The sequence below is a fragment of the Tachyglossus aculeatus genome, chromosome 16 (genome assembly GCF_015852505.1).
Source record: "Tachyglossus aculeatus isolate mTacAcu1 chromosome 16, mTacAcu1.pri, whole genome shotgun sequence".
In the NCBI taxonomy this organism is placed as follows: Eukaryota; Metazoa; Chordata; class Mammalia; order Monotremata; family Tachyglossidae; genus Tachyglossus; species Tachyglossus aculeatus.
In genome coordinates, this window is record NC_052081.1 from 36,325,492 (window position 1) to 36,350,989 (window position 25,498).

Below are 25,498 nucleotides of genomic sequence, written 5' to 3' on the forward strand. Positions count from 1 at the left end.
GTTTCCACCTTGCTTAAAACCAATTTGGGTTTGGTGATCAAATCCATTATCGAATCCAACCTGCTCGCCCACACTGGTCTGACTTCCCATTACCTTAAAACGATCTACCACGATCACGGTTCAAGAGGGGGGGAAAATGGCCAACCCCTTCATATAAACTGGGTCCTGCCCACTCCCTCAGGGATACCCGGGGAATGTTAGTCTCGGCTGTTTGTTTCTCTCCCCTAGTCAGGTTATTACTAACAAAGCTCTACTGTTTGTTTGAAACAAAGCTACAGTAACAGTTATCTTCTTGCAGTCTTACAGCAGGCTTCATATCACCACTACAGGATACACACACGCATGCACTTGTGCATACATACCCACGCACGCACACCCATACTCACCAACACACACATTCTACAGTAGCTGGTTGCCACCATAAAAAAAAACAACAACAAAAAAGCAGAACAAAAGGAAACAGACAATTCAGTTGTTTCAGCCAAGTGGTCAAAGTAAAAACTGGATCTTGTTCTGGACTAAAGGGAAAAATACTGCCCAGGACATGGGCTTCCCACAACACTGCTGGATTGTTCTTTCCCAGGGGCCAGAGCCCTTTTTTTGTCATAGGACAGTGAAACGTGAAGGCACGCTGGCCAGATACTTCCTGGGGGAGAAGGGGGGGTTCGCTGGGTTAGCAAGGGCCGGCCCCAAAACGCCGTGTGCCCTCGCCGCCCCGCCCCACCCAACGCCCAAGCCTCCACCCGCGGCCTCCGCCTGTGGCCCGGCTACCCACTGCCTGAGCCGCTGGTGCCTCGGGGCTGAGGGAAGGAGGCACGACCCTGGGCCAGAGCTGAATTTAAACACTACGTCCCTCTCCCGGCCCGCCCACTGGGTGGGTTATTGGTTGGTTTGGAGAACAAAAAACAAAACAAACGAACAAACAAACAAAATCAATATCCTCTCATCCTCCAGGTAGAGATTAGTCTGAGGGCACACAACTCCCCCTGGAAAACGGCCTCCCTCTCCCTTCCCTAGCCCCGGAAGGTTCACTTCTGTGTCCCAGGGCTGAACTCAAGCTCTCACTCAGGGGGTTTTGGCAAGTCAAGAAAAAAAAAAAAACCCCAAAGACCCCCCTCATTCACCCAACCATACTCACATAAACCCAAATACCTCCCCCCCCAAACACCACACCCTTTTGTCCCCTCCCACGGGACTAGCGCTCATCCAAGAGCGTTAATCCGATCTCAGCACTTGGACCACAGACAGCCAGGTGGGACTCAAACTGGCTTTCCTCACTAGCCCAGCGATGAGACTTGCTGCAGGTTTACTGACTGTGCAATAACACAGGCCTCTGTAAAACTAAAGCCAAAGAACAGACTCAATTCCATCACCAAGGAACAACTGAAGAAAGTGTCCCATCCTGAGAAGGGTTGGGAGTTGGAGAACCCCCCCGATGCAGTCTGGCAGGTGGGACACAATTTAAAGGGGGGGAAAAGGAGGAGAGGAGAGAGACCGGTGGGGGAAAAGGGGGGAAGAAGAAAGCGAGAGAAAAGGAGAGATTGACAAAAAGATAAAACTGGTATCCACTCTCTCCACAATACTGTGCTTTGGTGGAAGAAGGATAAGGAATCCACCCAAACTAGATCTGGAGAGGGAAAAGGAAAGAAAGAGAGAGAGAGACCGGGGTGGGAGAGAGAGAATAGACTGCACCACTTTCTTAAGAAATTATTTCAAATGTGCCTCTTTTTCCTTTGTTTGTTTGTTTTTCCTTTTGGTTCTCTAAGTTTTCCCGCGCAGGCCAGAGCCTACTCTAGCTGGGCGAGCTGTTGCTCTGCGAGTTGGGGGAGTCCTGCTCGTTGATTGTGTTCAACAGTATGCACGCCGGCTGGCGGGGTAAGTGGTGGTGGCCATGTTCGCGGGGCTGATCCTCCGCCGGGGGAAACAGCCCCTCCTCCTCGTCCCCGGGGGGACGCACGTGGCAGCTGTCGCAGAAGTCCAGGGGGCCGTCCAGGGCGTCGTCGATGAGGCCGTCGAACTCCTTGAGGTCGTCGTGGTGGCCCCGGCTGCAGACGCAGACCTCGATGCCGGAGTCGCCCGTGAAGCGGCGGTGCCTGCCGGGAGTCTTGTCCTTGCTGTCGGGGAAGGCGCCGCTGGGGTCGAGGGGCTCGGAGCTGTAATCTTGGAGCAGTTCTTCCCCGCACTCCGAGTCCTTCTCCAGGAAGGGCCCGGGGTCCCCCAGCTCCCCCAGCCCGGCCCCAGAGCTGCCCGGCTCTGGGCCCGGGGCTTTGGGGGCCGCTCGGTCCACGGGCGCCGTGGGGGGCTCGGGGGCCGCGACGCTCGGCGGCCGGGGGCCGTTTCCGCTGGCCATGCCTGGGGGGCTGCTCTGGGCTGCCTGGAGGCTCCTGGAGGGATCGGGGCCCGTCGGGCTGTTGCCCACTGGGATGCACTGCGGCGGTTGCTGCTGCTGCTGCTGCTGCTGCTGTAAGGCACTGTATGGTGGGGGAGGGGTTGGAGGTCGATTCACCACTTCCTCATAAGGAGGTAGTAAATAGTTTGGCAAAAACCCTAAAATAGGGAGGCAGGGAGGAGAAGTTACTGCAAGGACAGTTGATCCAGGAGAGACCCCGACAGACGCGCTTTAACACGGGTCCCCCCCCCGGCAAAACGGCTGCCGTCGCCCTCGGGACTGAAATCGAGCGGGGCAGGCGGAGGGTGACAGGGCACGGAACAAACCTCCATTGACAGAGGAGATGACCGAGCGGGATCCAGGTTGGATTTTTCGGGTCTTTCATTCATTCAATCGTATTTATTGCGCGCTTACTACGTGCAGAGGACTGCACTAAGCGCTTGGAAAGTACAATTCAGCGATAGAGACAATCCCTACCCACGACGGGTCTTAAATCCCCCAGGGAACCACCATTCACTTTTCCTTTGGCCAGAGCCCATCCTGGCTTTACAGAAGATTCCCCAGGACCCGTGTCAACAACAGAGTCGGGGTTCCCGCTGAGTCTGTACCCATCTTCTCAGACATTTCAGCACAGTCGGGATACGGACTGCGGCGGGACAGGGAACCGGAGAACCCGAACCCGACATTTCTGACTCATTCTAGGCTTTGGGGGCCGGTCACTTCCCTAGTCTCGGTCCCTGTTTCCCCCCAGATAAAAGAAGGAGCCTGCTACTTAAGCTATTCTCTTGAGAACAGATTAGCCTGTTATCTTCTTGTGCTGTACTCTCCCAAGCGCTTACTACAGTGCCTCGCACACAGTATGCACTCAGTAAATACGACTGATTAACTTTAAACCCAAGACGGTATTTTTTTTTTTGGTGAGTTGGAGGGGGAAGCGTGAACTCAAAAACCGCTGATGACCCATATTCCCGTTACCAGTGGAGAGCCAAGTGTCCTTCCCCTGGAATTTTGAGAAAAGAGAGCAGACAACCTCCATTCTCCTAGGATGCTTTGGGGTCGTCCTTCCTGGGGGACAGTCAAATTGAGTTGTAATCTATATAAAGCACCTGGTTGCCCCCTGCTCAGCAGCAAAGCTGTTGGCAGTGCAAGAGGAAATAACGCTGGGAGACCGAAGACCCCAAGGTGCCAGGGAAAAACAAGATCTTGTCAAAACAGCCCAAACACTGTTTTTTCTTTTTTTTCTTGGGCCAAAGGATTAACTGGAAGCCTGGACTCGGGCAGGGTGGGAATGGGACCAGGGGGCTCAGCTCTCTTAGGCTGAGATCCCAGAACTATTACACCCCTTTGAATCTTTACCAGCCTCTGGGGAGGAGGAGTGGGGACTAATTTGACACCTCAAGGAGGGGAGGGATTCCATTCCAACCTACTCATTCACTTAGCCAACCTCCCCCTGAGTTACTAGAGTTCTCAGGTCAGGAATCGGGGCAGAGGTCTGTTCAGTGACCCAGTGATTCCGCAGAACACAGGCCAAAGCATTTCCTCCCAGATACCAGGCCACGACTCTTGCCAGCGAGCGTCACCTTCTCTAGTTCCCCCCGCCCCGCCTCCCTCGCTGCCCTGGAGACCCCATGTGATCCCCACCATTCCCAAACCCGGGCCCTGCATCCTCGGGGCACGGCTCTCGGAGAATGGGACGGATAGTCTTGCCCGGGGTGACGGTAAGAGAGAGCCTCTCGGAAGTACGTACTGAAATAAAACGGCAGCGTTGAGTAGTTATGGGCTTCCCGGTAGGCGATCAGGTTAATCTCATGTTGCCGCTGCTGGGCCTGGAGGCGATGCTTGGCACGTCGGTGATGGCAAACGCAGCAGCAGCTCAGTATTATTATAATAGTCCACACCAGCCAGAACCCTGGAAACATGCGAGGGACGGACAGGCAGAGGGGTGGGGGAGAGGCAGAGAGAGAGATCCATGTCAGCAGCTTTCAAAACAAGGTGCATCGCGGTGGTTAGGAGCCATTTCAAGTCGTGGAAACACCTCACCCAGAACCAGTGGAGCAAACCACCTCATCATCATCATCATCAATCGTATTTAGTGAGCGCTTACTATGTGCAGAGCACTGTACTAAGCGCTTGGGAAGTACAAATTGGCAACATATAGAGACAGTCCCTACCCAACAGTGGGCTCACAGTCTAAAAGACTCATCTAACTACTGCCCACATCTATGCAGAACTGAAAGGGACTGTCTCTAGATGTTGCCGATTTGTACTTCCCAAGCGCTTAGTACAGTGCTCTGCACATAGTAAGCGCTCAATAAATACGATTGATGATGATGATGATGAAAGGAGCAGCAGGAGGGAAAATATGTCCATTTAGGAGGGCAGATGTGTTGGTCGAGCTATTAACTTCCAGGCAGAAGGTGGTCACTCATTCCAAATTCAAGGCAAGGCAGATCATTACCGCCAATAATTTATTATTGTAATGTACTATCCCAAGTGCTTAGTACGGTGCTCTGCACAAAGTAGTCAATAAATATGATTGAATGAATATTTGTTAGTCATTCATTCATCCAATCGTATTTACTGAGCGCTTAATGTGTGCAGAGCACTGTACTAAGTGCTTGGGAAGTACATTTGTGCCAGGCACTGTACTAAGCATTGAGATAGATACAAGCTAATCAGGTTGGCACACTCTCTGTCCCACGTGGGATTCGCAGGTTTAATTCCCATTTTACGGATGAGGTAACTGAGGCACAGAGAAGTTAAGTGATGATGATGGCATTTGTTAAGCGCTTACTATGTGCAAAGCGTTGTTCTAAGCGCTGGGGGGGGATACAGGGTGATCAGGTTGTCCCACGTGGGGCTCACAGTTGTCATCCCCGTTTTACAGATGAGGTAACTGAGGCTCCGAGAAGTTAAGTGACTTGCCCAAGGTCACACAGCAGACATGTGGCCGAGCTGGGATTCGAACCTATGACCTCTGATTCCAAATAATAATGATGGCATTTATTAAGCGCTTACTATCATCATCATCATCAATCATATTCATTGAGCACTTACTATGTGCAGAGCACTGTACTAAGCGCTTGGGAAGTACAAACTGGCAACATATAGAGACAGTCCCTACCCAACAGTGGGCTCACAGTCTAAAAGGGGGAGACAGAGAACAAAACCAAACATTCTAACAAAATAAAATAGAATAGATATGTACAAGTAAAATAAATAGAGTAATAAATATGTACAAACATATATACATATATACAGGTGCTGTAGGGAAGGGAAGGAGGTAAGATGGGGGCAAAGCACTGCTCTAAGCGCTGGGGAGGTTACAAGGAGACCAGGTTGTCCCATGGGGGGGCTCACAGTCTTCATCCCCATTGTACAGACGAGGTAAGTGAGGCCCAGAGAAGTGAACTGACTTGCCCATCTTCATCCCCATTGTACAGATGAGGTAACTGAGGCCCAGAGAAGTGAAGTGACTTGCCCAAAGTCACCCAGCTGACAGGTGGCGGAGTCGGGATTGGAACCCATGACCTCGGACTCCAAAGCCGGTGCTCTTTCCACTGAGCCACGCTGCTTCTCTAAGTGGCTTGTCCAGGTTCTCACAGGAGGCAAATGATGGAGATACAGTGCTCTGCACATAGTAAGCGCTCAATAAATACGATTGATGATGATGATGGAGCTGGGGTGAGAACCCAGGTCCTTCTGACTCCTGGGCCTGGGCTCTATCCACTATGCCTCCTGCTTTCTATTTCACCTACAAAGTGCAATCCATCCGTCCTGCTGTCCAACCACTAGTACAGTCACCAGTAGTGTTACTACCACTGGTGGTGAAGCCACATCTTGCCTTGGGTTACCCACTGACTCTGGAGAACACACTCACTATTATTCCTAGAACGCTTCTTCAACAAAGCGGGGAATCTGCCCACCACTTTGACAACTTCCCTCCTCCCCACTACCACCTCCCACTAAAGGAAGCTTATTCTCCAATAACTAATATATGACTGGTTCAATTTAAAAAAAATCCTTTATAAAAGTCAAAAAGAATCACTAGCTTTTCTTTCAAGTGCTTAGTACAGTGCTCTGCACACCGTAAGCGCTCAATAAATGCGACTGATTGATTGATTTCAGAAATGTTTCTGAAGAACTCAAATCTCAAAAGTAGTAAGATAGATGTGCGACTCTTCCCTAGAAACTATTTCCTGATGACGTATACTACTAGTAGTACATTCATTTTACCTCCCTTTTGGATAAACTACAGCATAATATTACGGTCAGAAAACTTTTTCCTCAAGTTTTCCTTAACTGTATGCCAATTATATCATCCTCAAAAATCACCAGGCAATTACCCTTCCTCCTTGATAGTTCCGGAATTACAAAAAAAAAATAAATAAATAAATAAATTGCACCTGTCAGGGCCTGTTTACAACAAAAAACTCAGTTAAGGGCGGGGAGGTGTTCTGGATGAAGGAAAAAGAAAAGATCCTGAAAGATATTTGTTTTCTAGCTTATCTACTCAGCTGCTGCGGGATCTTTTTGTATTATCTGAAGGACCTTTATAGCTTTGGGGCCTGGGAGACAAGAAGACCAGCTTTCTAAATTCCAGCTCTACCACATACCTGCTGTGTGACCTTGGGCAAGTCACTTAACTTCACTATGCTCCAGCTCCCTCATCTACAAAATGGAGTTTCAACACCTGCTCTTCCTCCTACTTATACTGTGAGTCCTATGTGGGACCTAATTATCTTGTATCTGCCCCAGTGCTTAGTACATAATAGGTGCTGAACAAATACCACAATTATTTTTTATCAAACATTCTCTTTATCTAGCATCCTGTTGAACGTTTCATGATCAAAACCATCAGATAGCCCCTCTCAATAACTACAGTGATACTCTCCCAACCTCTCCCAGAAAGATTTTAAACAAAATCACCCCAATCAATGGTATTTATTGAGCGCTTATTATGTGCAGAGCACTACTAAGCACTTGGGAGAATACACCACAACAGAATTAGCAGACACGTTCCCTGTCCATAACGAGCTTACAGTCTAGAGGGGGAGACAGACATTAATATGAATAAATACTTAAAAATATATCATTTAAAGCTATGACATAAGTGCTGTGGGTTTGGGGCGAATATCCAATGTCCAAAGGTCACAGATGCAAGTGCAAATCCTGACGATCCACTCTGCAACTCAAAACACGTCAAAAACCTGGGCTACTGGAACATCCTTTCCCCCCCAAATTCATTTGTTTTCTCTCTACCCAAGTCGTTCTCCGGAGATGTCATGAAATTGAGATTCTTCCATTCAGGGCTTGGGATGGGTCATTAACTCCATCTTCTTCTTCTTTGTGCCTCCAGCTCCACAGCCCTTGTCAAAAATACAAATGGCTGGATGATAGAGATTTTAAAAAACACCACAAAAGCAGACATGGTTCATGGTGCGGTGTGTGGGAAAGCTTAAGTTATGGTAACTAATTCAGAGAAGACCTCACTTCTCTCAGCAGATGTCAGTGTTATACAAAAGTTTCTCATTCTCCGTAAACAGAATTTGGAACAGGAGGGCTGTTAAGAGGAATTTCACTTGTCAGCAGATGGCCACCCTCTTAGACTGAATAAGCTGGGAAAGTCAACTTGCCTGTTCCCACTCTCTAATTTTACTCTGGAATTTTTCGCCCATTTGGTATTCAAAAAGAAAATTTCAGTTACCCTAAAGAATGACCGCAGCTGAAACGATCTCCCCAGTGGATGAGCGCTCGCTGTGAAATACCCAGGCCCGTGTTTGCAAAGTAGGCTTACCCACAACAAAACACCCTTTCTCTCCCTACATACATCACCTAACCCAAAACAATCCAGACTATTCAACAAAATATTGTTTGATTTCACAGAGGAGCTGAGAGGGCAATATGAACGGGGAAGAGGAAAAATTCACTCTACAATCAGATCTGTAAGACTTTTTAGGGTGAAGAGAAAGAAAAACTAGGTAGACAAGAAAGTGAAGACGAAAGAAGGAACACACTCTCAGGTTAACTCAGCCTCTTAAAAAAGTCTCTAGCCTTCAAGGGTGCCCTCTCCTCAGGAAGTAGAAACATAGTATTTCTACTTACTTTACTTATACTTACTTTATTTTATAGTAAAATAAAGAAAATCAGCAGCTTTTCTCCTTGCCCAGGATGAATTAGGGCTTGTCTTAGGCTGCCAAGTGAGGGTGTATTTGAAAGGCCAAATTAAGCTAACCCCAAATTTTCACACGAGAATTAGGCAAAGTCAACCACAGGTTCAAGAGTTGGTCTACATGCGAAACCCAACATTCGTGGGTGGGCAGGAGCATTCCGGATGGAAAGGGCAAGCTCACTGGACAACTGCGGGAAGCAGGGCGGGAGGCACAAGACTGAACGGACTGAGCCGCCCAGGCCAAAACCCTGCGTCACCAACTCCCTGCACTCAGAAAAGTGCAGCAACCTCTCCAATGTCTCATCGTCTACCAAAATTACACAAAGAAGAAAGGGGAGAAATTTTTAAAACAGCGAAAACAACAACAAAAAACCTTTTGAGGGGTGGGTAGCCCAAAGAGCACATTCCTCAATGACGGCTTTGGAAGTGGTGACCTCATTGCGGGGAGCTCCTTTTCCCCTCAGCAAAGTGGAAAACATGGGGTTTTTTTTGGTTTGGGTTTTTTTTTCGCAAAAGGCCCCAGTGTAGGAACAGAGTCACTTGCCCCAGAGTTCACTATAAACTTGGGAAAATGCCACTGTTCTTCTGGCAGGAAATTCCCAAATGTTATGCCAAAATGCACTGAAAAGCATCCCTCCGATCACCCACAAAGCATTCCGGGGGATGGCCTTGGGTTCATGCTATCTGATCCAGGCAGGAGGGAACAAGGACACACACACACACACACACACTTCACAAAGAAACAGGGGCCCAGCGTGAACCTGGGGTGAGCTTCTAGTTCAGTATATAAAGTAAGCACTCAATACCACTGATTGATTGATAGTTTCCCCTATAGCCATGTCTGCCAGTAAACCAAAGTTGACAATTTATGACGGCAAATTGGAATTCCCGCTTTAGCCAGTAAAGAATGGAAGAATTCCAAGAGGGACACGGATTTATTCATGTTTGTAAATTATGCTGCAAGCCCAGGATTCAAAGCTTCTTAGGCACAATAAAGTCTCTGCTAAGAATTTCGGCTCAAAAAAGAAGCATTTTAAAAACAAGACAGACTGCATTAACTGGATCGGCTCCTAAGCTGGTTCATGATACTTCAGGGAAATTCTATTTTCCAACAAACAATCCCAACTCCCTCCAAATCCAAAAGCCAAAATCCAAAAGTTCTCTGGGATGTCACGGAGCCACGGAGAAGCAGCGTGGCTCAGTGGAAAGAGTCCGGGCTTTGGAGTCGGAGGTCATGGGTTCAAATCCCGGCTCCGCCCCTTGTCAGCTGTGTGACTTTGGGCAAGTCACTTCACTTCTCTGGGCCTCAGTTCCCTCATCTGTAAAATGGGGATTAAGACTGTGAGCCCCATGTGGGACAACCTGATTACCTTGTAGCCTCCCCAGCGCTTAGAACAGTGCTTTGCACGAAGTAAGCGCTTAATAAATGCCATCATTATTATTATTGTAACCTCCCCAGAGCACAGAACAATGCTTTGCACATAGTAAGCGCTTAATAAATGCCATCATCGCGACTATACACTCGTTGTGAACAGGGAACTTGTCCGTTAACTCTGTTGTAACGTACTCTCCCAAGCGCCTAGTACAGTACTCTGCACATAGTAAGCACTCAATAAATACCACTGATTGATAGATTGCTCCTAAGAATCCCCTAAGCTTCAAGTCAAAGGCTAAGCATCTTTAGCTAGAACCCTGCGTAGACATGGCCCGGCAACAAGACAAACCTAGTTCAGTCAAACTGAGTTTAGGCATTTTTTGGCTTTCTCTCTCTTTTTTTAATAGTATCTATAAGTGCATACTATATGCCGGGCACTGTTCTAAGCACTGGGATAAATACAAGGTAATAATTTGGACACAGTTGCTATCCCACATAGGGCGTATGGTCTTAATTCCCATTTTACAGATGAGATAACTCAGGCAGAGAGAAGTTAAACGACTTGCCCAAGGTCACACGGCAGACAAGTGGTGAAGCCGCTATCAGAACCCAGGTCCTTCTCAAATCTGAATCTGAAAGGCTCTATCCACTATGCCTCACTGCTTCTCTCCTCCTCAATCTCTTTTTAGGGCATTTCAAACAGAGGGGCTTGGGGTGGGTGGATTGGGTAGTCAGATCCCCCTCAAAATCAGTCTGATCCCAGTTCTAGTTTAGCTTGGGGTCACATACAGGCTGGTTTGGCATTTGGTCACCATAGGCTGGGGGTGATATCTGACCAACCCAGGACCCAAATTCTTACTAGGTTAAGCTCCAAATCGCAGAAGCTGAGTTCAGTGACACATTTGGAGGGAGAGTGGAGGCAGAAGTTAGGACCAGCAGCAGGGCTTTGGGACTATCAATCAATCATATTTTTCCAGTGCTATGTGCAGAGCACTTTACTAAGCACTTGGGAGAGCACAACAGAATTAGCAGACACGGACAGCTAATCTAACTCTCTCAATGTGGGACAGTGGGGCGGTAAGCTGCAGCAGGTCAAGAGGAGGAGGAGCCTTCCACATGGCTCCATATTTAAGCTGGAACCCACCAGAAGAGAAAATGTAGGTGGAAAACTGCCCAGCTTCCTAGAGTAAGTGGTCTACTGATCGATTTCTAGGCACTCAAGTAGAGCTTGCCGAGGCTGCATTTGGAGGGGGCGGATCTAGTTCTGACCTGACCGGGCCTCAGCCCGGTCGGTAAAATGGGGAACTCAGCCTGCCGTATCCAATCTCTAAAAAGAACGATCGGCAGAGAACGGTTGACTTCTGACAGGGGCTGCGGCTCCTTTTAAAAGCTGCTGGGGGGTCTGCCTCGGGAGCCAGTTGCTTCTTAAGCCCCAGGATGTGCTGCACATTCCACCTGACTGCCAAAAGGGCAAAATCTTTCCTATTAGTTGGTGTGGTCCCCCAGCTGCCCTGGGTACCACCGTTTTAAATTCAGGCTGGGTAAAATCTGAACGATTAACGTGAAGGGTTGGAGGAGAAGGGACTGCCAAGACCGATCCTCCTGTGGCTGAATTGGGTTTGGTGCTGACCTGACCCAACCTACAGACTTAGATCCCGCAGGACACGCGCACTGATGCGTGCCCACGCACAGCTCAAACCCGAGAGAACGTCTCAGGAAGATACCCCGACAGATAAGAGGGCAGAACAGACATGTCCTGCCAAGGCCCGTATCTGCCCTCCCATGACCAGCCCCGTTTTATCCAAGCTGAACTCCCAGGAGATGCTTTGCCCACTTCTTTCTCAAGGGCTGGACGGCAAAACGCGTATTAAAACAACCGCCCCCTCTTACTTTGAGCAGAGTTTGAAGCGAAGAGTGAACAGTTTGCCAGAGTGAGCTAAAGAGCTGGATAGAGGGATGAGGTGAAGGGAAGAAAGAGGGAATTCCAGGTCAAAGAGATCAGGAGACAGTAGACAGGTGGGAAACGAGGGGAGCTCTGAGCCGACCGTTTCGAGTCAATCTGAATGGCCTCCTGAAATGTGATACTGAATCAGGCACAGCAAAGGGTCAGTAATGCACTTTCTTATAGTCTCTGCCAAGGAGCTCCTGGCTGAGAAGATTTTTTTTTTTTTTAAGAGGAAGGGGGGCAAAAAAACCTCACAGCTGTCTCAATTCCAGTCAAAGTCAAGAGGGGATTAGTGGGAACAGGGTTCAAAACAACAGAGAGCATAAACCCTTGATGTCAGCACCGGAGGCTCGTTTCCAACGCTCAATTTTCCTCCCACTCAGGCAAAAGGGTTTCAGTTTTTTCCTTCCTGATGGTGGAAAAGAACAACATCCCTAATAAGGAGTAACTTAAAACACTGAGAAGATCTACTTTTACGGTGCGGGGACAAAAGAAATTACCGGGTTGTCTGATGACCAGGAAGCTGGGAACAGTTTCACAATTCAGACAGACCTAAATTGCAGATCCTGTATGGGTTGTGGGAAAAACAGACTCTGATGGAAAGCTTTATTTTGGGTTCTTTGTAGCTTTAACTTATTGAATGTTTTCAAAAGAGAGTCACATCCTTTCCCCACCGCTACAACGAAAGGATTCTTTTTGTCCCCTCTCGTACCCCTCCCCAAAAGCGCCACTGACAACGGGATTGGTGTTGCCCAAGGAGGATCAGAGAGGATCTGGGGAGGAACCACACTGGACCAGAGCAAGCATCTCCCTTCCCATTAGCCTCCCCACTCCCCGGCGCAGACTGCTCAGCACCACGGGGGATGTGGGTGGGAAGGTCACCATTTCTGACGATGATCCCCTCATTTCACTCATAAGAATCCCTACATTCGTTCATTCATTCAATCGTATTAATTGAGCGCTTACTATGTGCAGAGCACTGTACTAAGCGCTTGGGAAGTACAAGTTGGCAACATCTAGAAACGGTCCTTACCCAACAGCAGGCTCACAGTCTAGAAGGGGGAGACGGACAACAAAACATATTAACAAAATAAAATAAATAGAATAGTAAATATGTACGAGCAAAATAGAGTAATCAATCGGTACAAACATATATACAGGTGCTGTGGGGAGGGGAAGGAGGTAGGGCGGGGGGGATTCATTCATTCAATCGTATTTATTGAGCGCTTACTGTGCGCAGAGCACTGTACTAAGTACCAGAATTATTATCACTCTCTGTGCCTCAGTTACCCCACCTGTACAATGGGGATTCAATATCTGTTCTCCCTAGACAGGGACTGTGTCCTATGTGTTTGATTTGTATCTATCCCAGCACTTAGAATATTGACACACAGAAAGCACTTAACAAACATCATTTAAAAGAGCAAAAAGAACCCAGAAGCCATAACCAGATGGCTGGTATGATCAGGATTCTGAAGCAGTCTTAAATCTTGGTCACCCCCTTAATGTGCATGAGTTAAAATATCCGGGCTGAAACTTGGGGCTGCATAGGTCTACAAGGGGAGCGAAGAGAACATGAAAAGGCCTCTGGCACCTGCTTATTTTCAGTATCAATGACAGAACGGGTCAGACCCATGGCCCGTCCAGCCCAGGATTCAGTCTCCAAAAAGTGGCAAGAGACACCCGGAACACCATCAATCCTCACCCTCAGGGATGCACTGATTTTCCCCCTTCACGCCCCTAATTTGTAACCTGGAACCCATGATGGATCACTTACGCATAATATATACACACCTCACTTGGATCTAATGATCTGTTTACGCTGCACAATAGAATACCATTTTCTTACCATCCACTGTGTGAAGAAGGGTTCCTTCTGTTTAATAATAATACTTTGAAGACTTTTTTTATAAAGAGTATTTGTTAGGCACTTACTGAGTGCCGGGCACTGTGCTAAAAGCTGGGATAGGTACGAGATAATCAGATGGGACAGATGAAGGAACTGAGGCACAGAGAAGTTGAGTGACTTGCCGAAGGGTCACACCACAGACAAGTGAAAAGGTCAGGATTAGAACCCATGTCTTTCTGGTTCCCAGGCCCATACTCTATCCACTAGGCTGTGCTGCTTCTCAGGACTTATTGAACACTAAGTGCCAAACACTGTGTTAAGCACTGGGGCAGATACAAGATCATCAGATCCAGTCCTCCCCATAGGGGCCCAATTCTGAGCCTACTTCTTCAAGCTCGAGTGGATGTGGGGTTCAGTGAGCAACAGTTCCATGTCCTCCCGGTCCACTTCCTTTATGACTGGATATTATTATTAGGGATATTTAAGCACAAAGCACATTACCAGTGCTGGGTCGATACAAGATATTCAGGTTGGACAAAGACCCTGCCCTCCAAGGGGCTCACGATCTAAGCGGGAGGGGGGCCCTGCTATCGTATCACTTTTCGGCCTGCATTTTTCCACACTGAGCTTGTCCATTCCCCTCATCATCTTGCTTGTCCTTCTGCTCCTTCTCTGGTTCTCATTATTTTGTACACTCCCAAGTGCTTGGTACAGCGGCCTGCACACAGTAAGTGCTCAATAAATACCATCGATTGACTAACTCTGAGCACACAGGGCATTTGCACATAGGAGGTGCTTAAACCTTGGGCAAGTCACAACTTCTCTCAGCCTTAGTTTCCCTTCTGGAAAATGGGGATTCAAGACATGTTCTTCTTAAACCTTGAGCCCCATGTGGGGCAGGGATTGTGCCCAACCTAATGAACTTGTATCTACCCCAGTGCTCATTACAGTGCTTGGCACAGAGTACGCACTGAACAAATACTGCAACTGTTATTATTTTATATAGCATTTCTATGGCCTTTCTGATTAACCCTGCATCCAGTTGGCCTTTTTGACAGTGACCTCAAATGCCATTGATGATTTAAAAGAACAGTTAACAGATAATAATAATAATGGCAATTATTAACCGCTTACTATGTGCAAAGCACTGTTCTACGTGCTGGGGGATACAAAGTGATCAGGTTGTCCCACAGGAGGCTCACAGTCAATCCCCATTTTACAGATGAGGTAACTGAGGCCCAGAGAAGTGAAGTGACTTGCCCAAAGTCACACAGCTGACAATTGGTGGAGCCGGGATTTGAACCCATGACCACTGGCTCCAAAGCCCATGCTCTTTCCACTAAGCCACACCGACTCTGAGCTTTCCTCCCTGATCTGTGACTACTACTACTATTACTACTAATTATGGTATTTAAGTGATTACTATGTGCCAGGCACTGTACTAAGCACTGGGGTGGACCACAAGCAAATCGGATTGGACACAGTCCCTATCCCATGCAGGACTCACAGCTGCAATCCCCATATTACAGATGAGGTACCTGAGGGACAGAGAAGGGAAGTGACTTGGCCAAAGTCACACTGCAGGTAAGCGGCAGGGTCGGGATTAGAACCCGGGCCCTTCGGCTCCCAGGCCCATTCTCTGTCCACTGGGACACGCTGCTTCCTTGGGGTGTAGGGCGAGCACTCGCTCAAAAGTAAGCTCACCTGCCATTTTTCAGTCCACGCACACAGCTTTAATGAGATCTTTGTACCATTTATCCCCATCTGCATCGACATTTCACCTCCCAGAAGAACTTAGAGATTTCACTACATATTCGTCTTCCAGATTATTTATGGAGACGCTAAAACTGGCTCTAGCACTGTGGTCCATAGGACTCCCCTCTATTTACATGCCCTATCCTGAAAAGTGGCTATTTATCCCTTCCCTTTCTGTCCTCTTTGGCTGGTTTTCTATACATGAGACAATCCTTCCTCCAATCCTCTGATTACCCTGTTTTTCATCTTTGGAACGGAAGCACGTCAAAGGCCTTTAGAAAATGTTCTTCCCGATCCACATTTTGACCAACTCTTTCAAAAAATTCCACATTACTGAGATATTACTTTCCCCCTTTTCGCAACCATGCTACCCTTCCCTCAACAGGTTCTGTTTTTCTAAGTGCTCGCTGATCCTACACTTAATTTGGGATTCGACCAATTCGCCAGCTGCAGCAGTTGGGTTTACTGCCCAGGATGGCTTCTAGATCCTTTTGTCTAAAGGGGAGTGAGAGTGATGATTTGCCAAGCCATCAGTGCCGTGGTCACTGGTAAAGATAGGTTACACATTCTTGCCAGGAATTCTGCAACTTCAGGACTCTTGGACGCATGCCATCCAATCTGAGTAATTTGTTTATTCCACTGTTTTTTGGTAACTAGCAGGGAAAAATGACTAGCGATCGACGCGTTCTTTTCCCGCTTGCTCCCGCTCCAGACTGTGGTGAAAGTTAAGCAGATGGCTGAACCCCACGCTGCCTCTAAATTCTGGACCATGTCTTCCATATTTTAAGAGCAAGAAGCTGGTGGCGATCCTCAGCCCGGGTCGCCGAAAGTTTTGTCAACCGGGAACTGCACTCCTGACTTCATTTTCTCCTTTTCAGGATCTGTGCAGTGCTCGTCTGGTACTCCGGCTTTTTGGCAAAGACGTTCCAGACTTTTGTTTTGACTTGGTGCTTGGAGGGATCATTCGAACACAGTGATTCTCTGCATTTTAAACAGTCTATCCACCTGCTTGGAACATCAGTTTTCCAGGCCCTGTCCCATTATTTTAAAAACAAAACAAAGTAAAAAAAACAACAACAATGATTTTTGCCCGCTACTTTACTGCTTCCTATTGACAGGATTAGTTTTCTGGGCCCCGTGGTGTCCTGTCCCTCCCCGCCCCCCAGCCTCATTCCCCACCCCATTCAGTCTGTTTATAATTAGGACGGACCTCGTCCGCGGTCATAAGTGTCCTCTGGAAATTTCAGACCCCGCCACCCACCAATCCAACAGGGGAGCAAGACAGATCCTGTTTACAAGAACCACTCCCATTGGCCACGAGGTGCGATTGAGTTTCAGAGAGAGGCACGTCTCGGCCAAGGTTTTAATTTTTTTTCCATTCCAAACAATATCTCTTCCAGTCACCCCCTTGCCTAAGTGCTGTGGTTAAAAAGAGAAAAGAGAAGGGGGGAAAAACGCCGCAAAAAACATAGATACGGAACCTGGTTTGACAACTATTCCTCTTTAAAGAAGCTCAAAAATCTGTTTGGAAATGCACAACTCTGGTGGCTTTGAGCTAACTGGAACTTTTGAAGTTTTAGCGAGGGTTTAAAGTTTTATGTCCTCACAACGGCCACTACAGCAACATAATGCCTGGTCCCAGATACATATCCTGTCAAGCATGCTAGCCCTGATGGGTGAGTCGGCAAGGTCCAACCTCAAGTAATGGGGACTCATATACGGCGCCCGGCAATGCAATCTGGGTCCCAAAGGAAGTTGGTGTCTCTTTCCCTACCTGTTACAGATGCTAGACTCCAGTTCCTGACCCAGTAGCTGAAATGGTACTAGGCGCTTGCATGACTCGGATTCCAACATCTGCTGCTACAGCACCTTGCCATTTCCTAGCAACAGCTCTGGGGTTTGCTGAAAATGCAGAGTTGTGGGGTGTCGGGGGGCACAGAGGCTCCTATTTGGGCCAACTTTAAGAAGAAAAAAAAAATCACACACATGAGAATCCTAAGAGTAATAATAACTCCAAGTTTTATGAAATTCATATAGCACTTTTCTTTTTTCACGCCAATGATCTAACTGTGTTCTTAACTCCCCAGTGAGAGAAAGAGGAAGGGGTGCATACAGGCCTAATTTGGCAGATGAGGAAACCAAGGCACAGAGAAGTGAAGTGACTTGAGGGCAGCAGTGGTGGAGAAAGAACCCAGGCCTCCAGAAATCCCGGCCCCTGTTATATTATACTGATTCTAGGTGAACTTGGAGGTTGGAAACATTTGAAGGGTGACAATGCCAGTAGGATAAGCACAAAACAGCAAGAAAAGGGATGAAAGGAATGACACCTGCAGCCTTCTCAAGACTTCCCTGAACAGCCAGGCAGGGGCCTGGGTGAGAGCCAGGGATTCAGTCAGTCTGTCAATCGTATTTTTTGAGCACTTACTGTGCGCCGAGCACTATATCAAGCGCTTGGGAGACTATGATAGGACAATATAACAGACACATTCCCTGCCCACCACGAGCTTACAGTCTAGAGGGGATTCCACCAGCAATACATTTCAGCCAGGATTTTTACCATTCTGGAAGTGCCTGTTCCAGGAGATGGGTTAGGGAAACAACTGGAGAGACGGTTTGCAAAGAAGAACAGCTAACAGAGTTAGGGGACAGTCACGTTTCAGGCTGGTCGTCCTCGGTAGATGCTCCTCCTATATGGGGTAAGCGATAAATAATGCACTGATGCAACCTAATTCGACAACTGTGCAAACTCCCTTTCTCTCTCTACATCCCCACCACCCATCATACCCTGAGTGTGGACCCTTAGGTTAACTTGTGTTTAAGTTAGAACCAAAGGACCTCGGGTTAAACACTACACTGGCACCAATCCACTGATTCGGTCCCCTGGGTTGATTTTTACCCAGTGAGGTAACCCGTTCAGTAACATTGTCAAAATTTTCACTGGTCAGATAGAGGTGATAATGTTACCTGTTAATACAACCATATTTGAAAGGAACCCCACATCTGAAGGCTAGGAAAGAACATTCATCTTAAATATTAACTTGGTCAAATAAAAGCTAGAATACTAAAAAAAAAAAGAGTACTGGGAATAAGGCTAACGATGGTATTTATTAAGTATTTACTATGTGCCGGTAACTATGCTAAGCCCCGGAATACATCCAAGAGAATCCAATCAGACCCAGTCCCGGTCTCCCAATCTAAGACAGAGGGACAGCAAGCACTTTATACCCACTTTAAAGGATGAAGAAACTGACACCTAGAGAAGCTGAGTGACTTGCCTAAGCTAACCCAGCACAGGCAGTGGCAGCCTAGAACCCAGATTTCAAACACAAGTCTCTTAACTCCCTATTCCGTGCTCTCTCCACTGAGCTACACTGCAGATCTTTCAGGAGAAAAGTCCTCAGCTGGGGAAGTCATCAAGTCAGAGGGCATCTGTTAATTCAGGATCGTGCGACAAGTGAGCTGAATAAGTTCATTTCCTTCTGAGAGGGAGGAGGGAGGGGAATTGGTCTCAGCTGGAACACTGTAGTTTGCTCTCTGCAACAAGTGCCCCCCAAAGTATTCTAAGGACCCAAGAAATCAGGCTGATTGCAATAAAAGTGAGCCATGTAGCAACTTGGAGGAATGCAGAGAAGCACTAGAATTAGAATCGCCATTTACTTCAGGCCTGTGGATGGGGAAGCAAAAATCATCTCCCTGTCCCACCCAGAAAGCTGAGTGACGAATTCTGACAAATGGAGAGTGAAGCGAGGGAGCCGCCCCCCAAAAAGGCCCCCCACCTTTGGCCCTCATAGCCTCCTGAGGCTCCTTCATCGTGTCCCTGATGGGAGACTCCTTTGTCCCACCGCCATCAATCATCCAGCAGAGTCAGCAGTTCTCCTTAGGAGAAACTGCAACTGCGGAAGGCCTCACCCAATGTCTCCCTCCGGGGCGCTCAGCTCCTGGCCTAAGCACAGCCCAAGATGAGGGGCAACCAGAACGGACCACTAACTGTAGTTTGCAACCAGTCCATGACTGAGACAACCTCACATTTGACTCCAGTTCTAGCATAGCTACTGACTAAGGGTATGGCGAGGCTTCTTCTCTGCCTGCTTTTCTGAGCACAATCACAATAGTGATTTTGAAGCCCTACTGACCAAGAAAGGCCTGTCCCCTTATTATAATAGCCACAAAATCATTGCCCTAGCTGTTGCTAAGACACCCGGGGGCAGATGAATAAATTCTCCTTCCTCTGATTCCAGAAGGGTCTGGCTGCTGAAGCGCTTGCCCACCGTCAGGGGAAGATCCGACCATTTCTTGAACAATAGAGGCAAATTTTAAGCAGATTGCAAAAGGCTAAACACCACAAAGACAAGCACTTACACCAGAGTTCATAGTAGTAGTTGCAGCACTGCGACTGTCCACAGCAGTGTCCCGTGTCACATATGTAACTCTGATTGTTGATGCCCACACAGGTTTCCTTATCCTAAAATCAAAAAGAATTTTAATGTTACATTACAACCTTAAATACCTCTGCTCTGTCTCCCTATCCATCCTCTCGTCCCCAGCCTTCATGCAGTACCACAGATCTCTAATTCGGCTGGTTTATTCATTATGGAGCACTGCCACTACCTCCAAGTTAAAGAAAATTCAGATTCTAAAACATGAGTGTTATGTTCAAAAGGTGGAAGGCCGCCTCCCTTTATTTATAGCCAAGTGGCGATGACTGTGTGCCTTTCTCTAAAATCCAGCCCTAATTAGCAGCATGTTTTAGGATTTATTTTAATTTGTTGTTGTGGTTAAATTGGCTTCCTGGGGAAATTTTTTCCTGGAATACTTTCATCAGTTTTCCAGGATTAACTGTCACATGAACTACATTTTTACCACCACATAAACCTCACTGCGTAGAATATGTTTGTGAGGATGTCACGGGGATGATAATACAAACTCCCATCGCTCAGAGAGGCCCAAAAATCTGCTGCTCTTGTAATTTTTAATTATTAGACTATAGAAACTTCAGCCCCACTATGCTGGGCAAATTCCAGTTTGCTTCACTGCATTTTTCCTATTGCGAGTCCCTTTAAAAAGCTCAACTAGATACATGAGTCTACGTCACTCCCTTGGCTGGGACGGTTGTGGAGGGTGGCTTTGGAGCTATCGAACAGTTGCCATATTCCATTTCAGAAACAGCTTCTCTGCAGTGGTGGGTGGAGAGAAACAGAAAGCAAAAAATAAAAAACAAAAAAAATCACACCCATGTATAGGATGTGAGAGCCACACCATATCCTAATCTTAACTGCGGTGCCAAAATCATCTTTGGAGAGCAAGGGACTGCCAACCATCTAATACCTTCTGATGTAAGTCATTTTTGTGTTGCTAAGTTTTTCTCCATTCGCAAGAAAACCACCCTCCTAAACGGAGAAAAGAAACCGTCAGTATTTGTAACAACTCAACAAGCCACGTGGGTCCACAACATATACATCATGCAGATCTCAAACCAGGCATGCCAGCCCCTAAATTCTGTCCTATACTACATCCTGCTCCTCTTGCTGAGGGGGAGAATAAGCAAACTATTCTAGTTACTGTGAACAGGGCTATGCATGCGTGACAGTGAGTCATTGAGCAACCCCATTTGATTGGAACTAATGCCTGGAGGATTTGAGGTAGAATTGATTTTCATCTCCTAATAAAGATCTCTGTAACTGGACTGTGTACTGCCCTTGGCTGACCCAAGAATGGTTCCTCAGACTCTTCCCCTATAATATTTTGCCACACCTCGAAAACTGCCTTTTAGGACAGAATGTGAGGGTATGGGAAGAGAAAGATGAGAGGACATTTCAAAACCATGAAAGCCACCCAAGTGTCGGGTTACTCTGCCAATCCCTGGAAACTGAGCCATTGCACTGCCTTGACAATTGCAAAACCAAATCCAACAGAGCAGGACAAATCAGGAAATGCACAAGTGATGCTAAAGGAACTTTTCCTTTCAGAAGATTTCCATTTAGGATAAGTAAGCAAAAATAATACTTGGGATAGACTGTACTGACAGAACTGTGGAATTCTAATAAACGCTGTTAAAAACCCAAACTCAGAAGCAGAGGTTTCAAACTGCAAGAAGTAATGGGATCTAATGGAGAGCATGGGCCTGGGGATCGGAGGACGTGGGTTCTAATCCCAGCTCTGCCACGAGTCTGCTGTGTGACCATGGACAAGTCACTTCATTTCTCTGTGCCTCAGTTACCTCATCTGCAAAACAGGGAAAAAGACTGTGAGCCCTGTGTGGGACATGGACTGTATCCAACCTGATTAGCTTGACTCTTACCCCAACACTTAGTACAGTGCCTGGCATGTAGTAAGCACTTAAATACCATTTAAAAACAAAAAAACCTTTAAAGCAAGTTGGGAGTGATCCTTATGCAAGCAACATTTTTATTGAGTATCATAGAGAAGCATCATGGACTAGTAGAAAAAGCACGGGCCTAAGAGTCAGAGGACCCAGGTTCTAATCCCAGCTCTGCCACTTAATAATAATAATGATGGCATTTGTTAAGCGCTTACTACGTGCAAAGCGCTGTTCTAAGCGCTTGCCTGCTGTGCGACCTTGGACAGGTCATTTAACTTCTCAGTGCCTCAGGATCTTCATCTGTAAAACGGTGATTCAGTTACCTGTTCTCCCTCCTACTTAGTGAAACCCAAATGGAATAAGGACTGCGTCCAACCTGATTAACTTGTAGCTACCCTAGCAGTTAGAACAGTGTTTGACACAGAGTAAGCACTTAAATATAATGGTGATAATGATAATAATAATAATTAAAAAGGAAAACTGAACCTGCACGCCAGTAGTTAGCAACTGAAGTCCCCGTAGCCGACGTTTCCAATAGGCCTGAGTCATTCGCCTGTTATAATTAGGATGAACTGAACCTCGCTCTCACTTGCTTTTTGTCCCAGGGTGGGCAAACTATTTTCAAAGCAGTCAGATTTTATAGCAGCACTAGTATTGGGATTCCTCCCTGCCCCTCAAATTTAGCATCTTGACAAACGCAGGATTTTTAACGCAACTTCACACGGGCACAGATCAAACTGCTTGCCTAGCTCTTCAAGAGGATGAGCCGTTCTCGATCCCCTGACACAAAGGAGGACTCTGGCTCCGTTTCTTTCTCACATATCTCCCCAGAAGAGGCACGGACTCTAAAGGAGGTGTGGCCGACTGCTTCTAAGTGCAGCTGGATGCTACTGAAAGTGTTTTCAATCTAAACAAGCGGTATCCTTATGACTGCCGGTGTCTACTTTTCTCTCAACACTCCCTTCCCCGGAGACAGAAGGCCTGGTACTAAGTAGGGCCTGACTCATTCTTCTGCTATGCCTCCACCTTCCTGGAACCGGCAGAATCCCAGGAGTCACGGCCCCTGCCCGACTCCGACGGAGGAATTCTGTCTGGTGGGCCACTCGGCCAATTCCCCTAGGTCTGGAATGACCTTTTTCTTCACTTCGGTATCCGTGAGGTTGTTCCAGGTAAAGGGGGGCAAACGGTGTGACGGGAGAAGCTTGTCGGGAGAGGTGCCGTCAGGTCACAAGCCACGACTCCGACTCAAAATTCCTCCCCAAATTCAGAAGCGCTTCTGTCTCAGGAAAAAGCTTTGTTTACTTGCTGTTCCATTTTCTTTAATTAAAGGGCCTTGACAGGTATCTGCCTGAAGGAATACATACTGTCTGAATAACCAAAGCAACCCCGTCACGTTGCTCACAAAAATCACCATTAGCAACTGCTGAAAGATGCTTGGGATGAAGAAAGCTTTAATAAAGGTTGAAACCCTTCACTCCAAGCTAGGTCTTGCCTTTCAGGTTATTATTTATAGGGTATTCAATGGCTTCTTCAGAAGGCCGTCTGTCACACATTCAGCCAAGGGTGACTTGAACTATAGGCTTTTAAAATATGTGCTTGACCTGATTAACTTGGATCCCCCTGAGCTTAGAACAGTGCTTGACACATAACGAGAGCTTAATAAATACCACGATCATAATAATAATTCGATAATAATACTGATACTAGTAAGAGTCGCAGCATACATTCCAAAGCTTTTCATATCAGTAATGACCCAAGGATTTTAGTTGCTAAGAACGCATGCCAATGCCCCTGGTCCATCACTTGCTAGACAAACATTCCACAACCCTGTTGCTGAAAACCGAGGACTGGCATGAAGGGAAAAGAAACATGTGTGAACAAGACGTGCCCAGGGCTGGAAAGAATAATTTCCATAATTTAAAAGTTATGAGCAATGTTGATATATGAACACGTGCAAAAAAAGTTACCTCATTCTCTTTGATGGCAGCAAAACCTGAAGGATTAAAAAATTTTCCTCGGCAGTATCCAGGTCCTACAGTTGCTATTCTTAGCCTAGCAGTTGTAAAGGTCAATTTAATCAGTGCGAGAACTTTCTTAGCACCAACATAAAAACTGAGGGAAATATGTTCCTGCTTTTCTGGCTTTAATTCCCTCACTCTCTACTTGTAAAATTTTTCTAGAAATTCAGCTGAAAGGCAACTGCCCCTGGGAAGCCAGCCACCTGTACTTTTAAAACAAACATCACACTGCTAGGGGAAAGAAATTAGGACCGCTTCCATGCCCAGTATAAAACTGTGAGTGGTTTGGCAGATGAATATAAATAGAGTTGAGAGTGGGGCCTCTTTGCTTCTTAGGTTGGCTAGAGGCAAAAACAGCAAATGCCCAAGTTTAAATGTTCCAATTTCTACAACAATCTTTAAATAAAAAATAAAAACGAGTTCCACTGAGTGCTTTTCAATGAAAATACTGGTCCTCTGAATATTTCTGTGGCACTGGATTTTTTCCTTAAGGATAGCACGTATCAATGTTTTCTCAGCCAATTAGCTCCATTTTAAGGTTTGCTAGCTGCTGCTACTACAGAGGAAACAGTAAAATTGACTTCTGTTTAGTTATTTTACATCATTAGTGACTTTCCTGCCCCAGTGTTTTTGAAAGTCATGTCAAAAGCACACTTGGAAAACAGCAATTGTCGAGGAGGAGGTCAATTGTGACACAAAACTACTTGATAATACCTCCAATTAATCTTAACAGCATCCAAAGGATCATAATTACTTCACGGATCATTGACAACGAAGTAGCTCCTCTACGATTACTATTATTTCAATATGTCCTAGACTTAAGAAGTTGCTTGATAGTCTGGTTCTAGCATTGACAAAGCCTTCAAGAATTTTAAAAATATAGCACCTCCAAGTCAGGTAAATAACGGTTCTCTCCTTCAGTCTCTTAATAGGCCCCTAGAACAAGAGCCACGGGGGGGAAGAGGGGAGTCCCCAAAAATACCTTGGATAGGTAGGACAGATGTGCTTCCACCTGAATCATTTAACACTCCAATTCTGGAGACACTTTCTTCATATGAGCCATTCTCCTTCCTAGGGAAACTGCTGTTCCGCTACACAGTGTGTGGAGTAAATGTCATACTTTAGGGAGACGGAAAAATAGGCAGCTTCTTAAGTGGGGCTGCCACTTCCCTAATGTTTCTTATCCGGGGTATTGGGTTGTTCTGAGTAAAGGGGAGGGAATGGTAATAATAATAACAATAACATTATCCTCAACTATACCACTACCACCCTTGAATGTGTTTGGGGTATATTTTTCCAAAGTGCTTTCATACTCATTACATTATTTTTTCCTCCCAACAGTACTGTGGCGGGAGGGAATGGGGGGTGGTGTCTTCATTCAACACATGAGGAAACTGAGGCAGAGAGAAGTTAAGAGACTTGTCCAGATTCAGCCAGCAGGTCAGTGACCAAACTGAGCCAAGAGCCCAAGTCTCCTGATTCCCAGCCCCATGCTGCTTCCCCAAGACCCTGCTCCTCCTGGGAAATACGGCACGTGGCAAGCCCCACAGTGATGTGCTGCTCAAGAGCCTCTTGGAAGTCAGGGGGAAGAAGGGGTACACGTTGAACAGAAAGGTTCCCTTTTTTAAACAGGGGTCATGGCTTGTTGATCCCCAACTTGGGTTGGCCCCAAAAGC

At 46.8% G+C, this 25,498-nt stretch overlaps 1 protein-coding gene across 3 annotated transcripts in view; it reads right to left on the reverse strand.

The window, feature by feature from the left end:
- Positions 1-1,174: 1,174 nt before the first annotated feature.
- The window catches only part of WBP1L (WW domain binding protein 1 like), a 71,229-nt gene continuing 46,905 nt past the window's right edge, over positions 1,175-25,498 (reverse strand). For 2 of the 3 annotated variants that reach the window (XM_038757964.1, XM_038757965.1), the window contains exons 2-4: positions 19,845-19,947; positions 4,137-4,298; positions 1,175-2,547 (exon numbers count right to left, since the gene is read on the reverse strand). In XM_038757964.1, coding sequence (XP_038613892.1) covers positions 1,793-2,547; positions 4,137-4,298; positions 19,845-19,947 — 1,020 coding nt within the window. In that variant the 3' untranslated portion in view covers positions 1,175-1,792. The remainder of the gene's footprint in view (positions 2,548-4,136; positions 4,299-19,844; positions 19,948-25,498) is intronic. The other variant, XM_038757966.1, reaches the window with a different exon arrangement.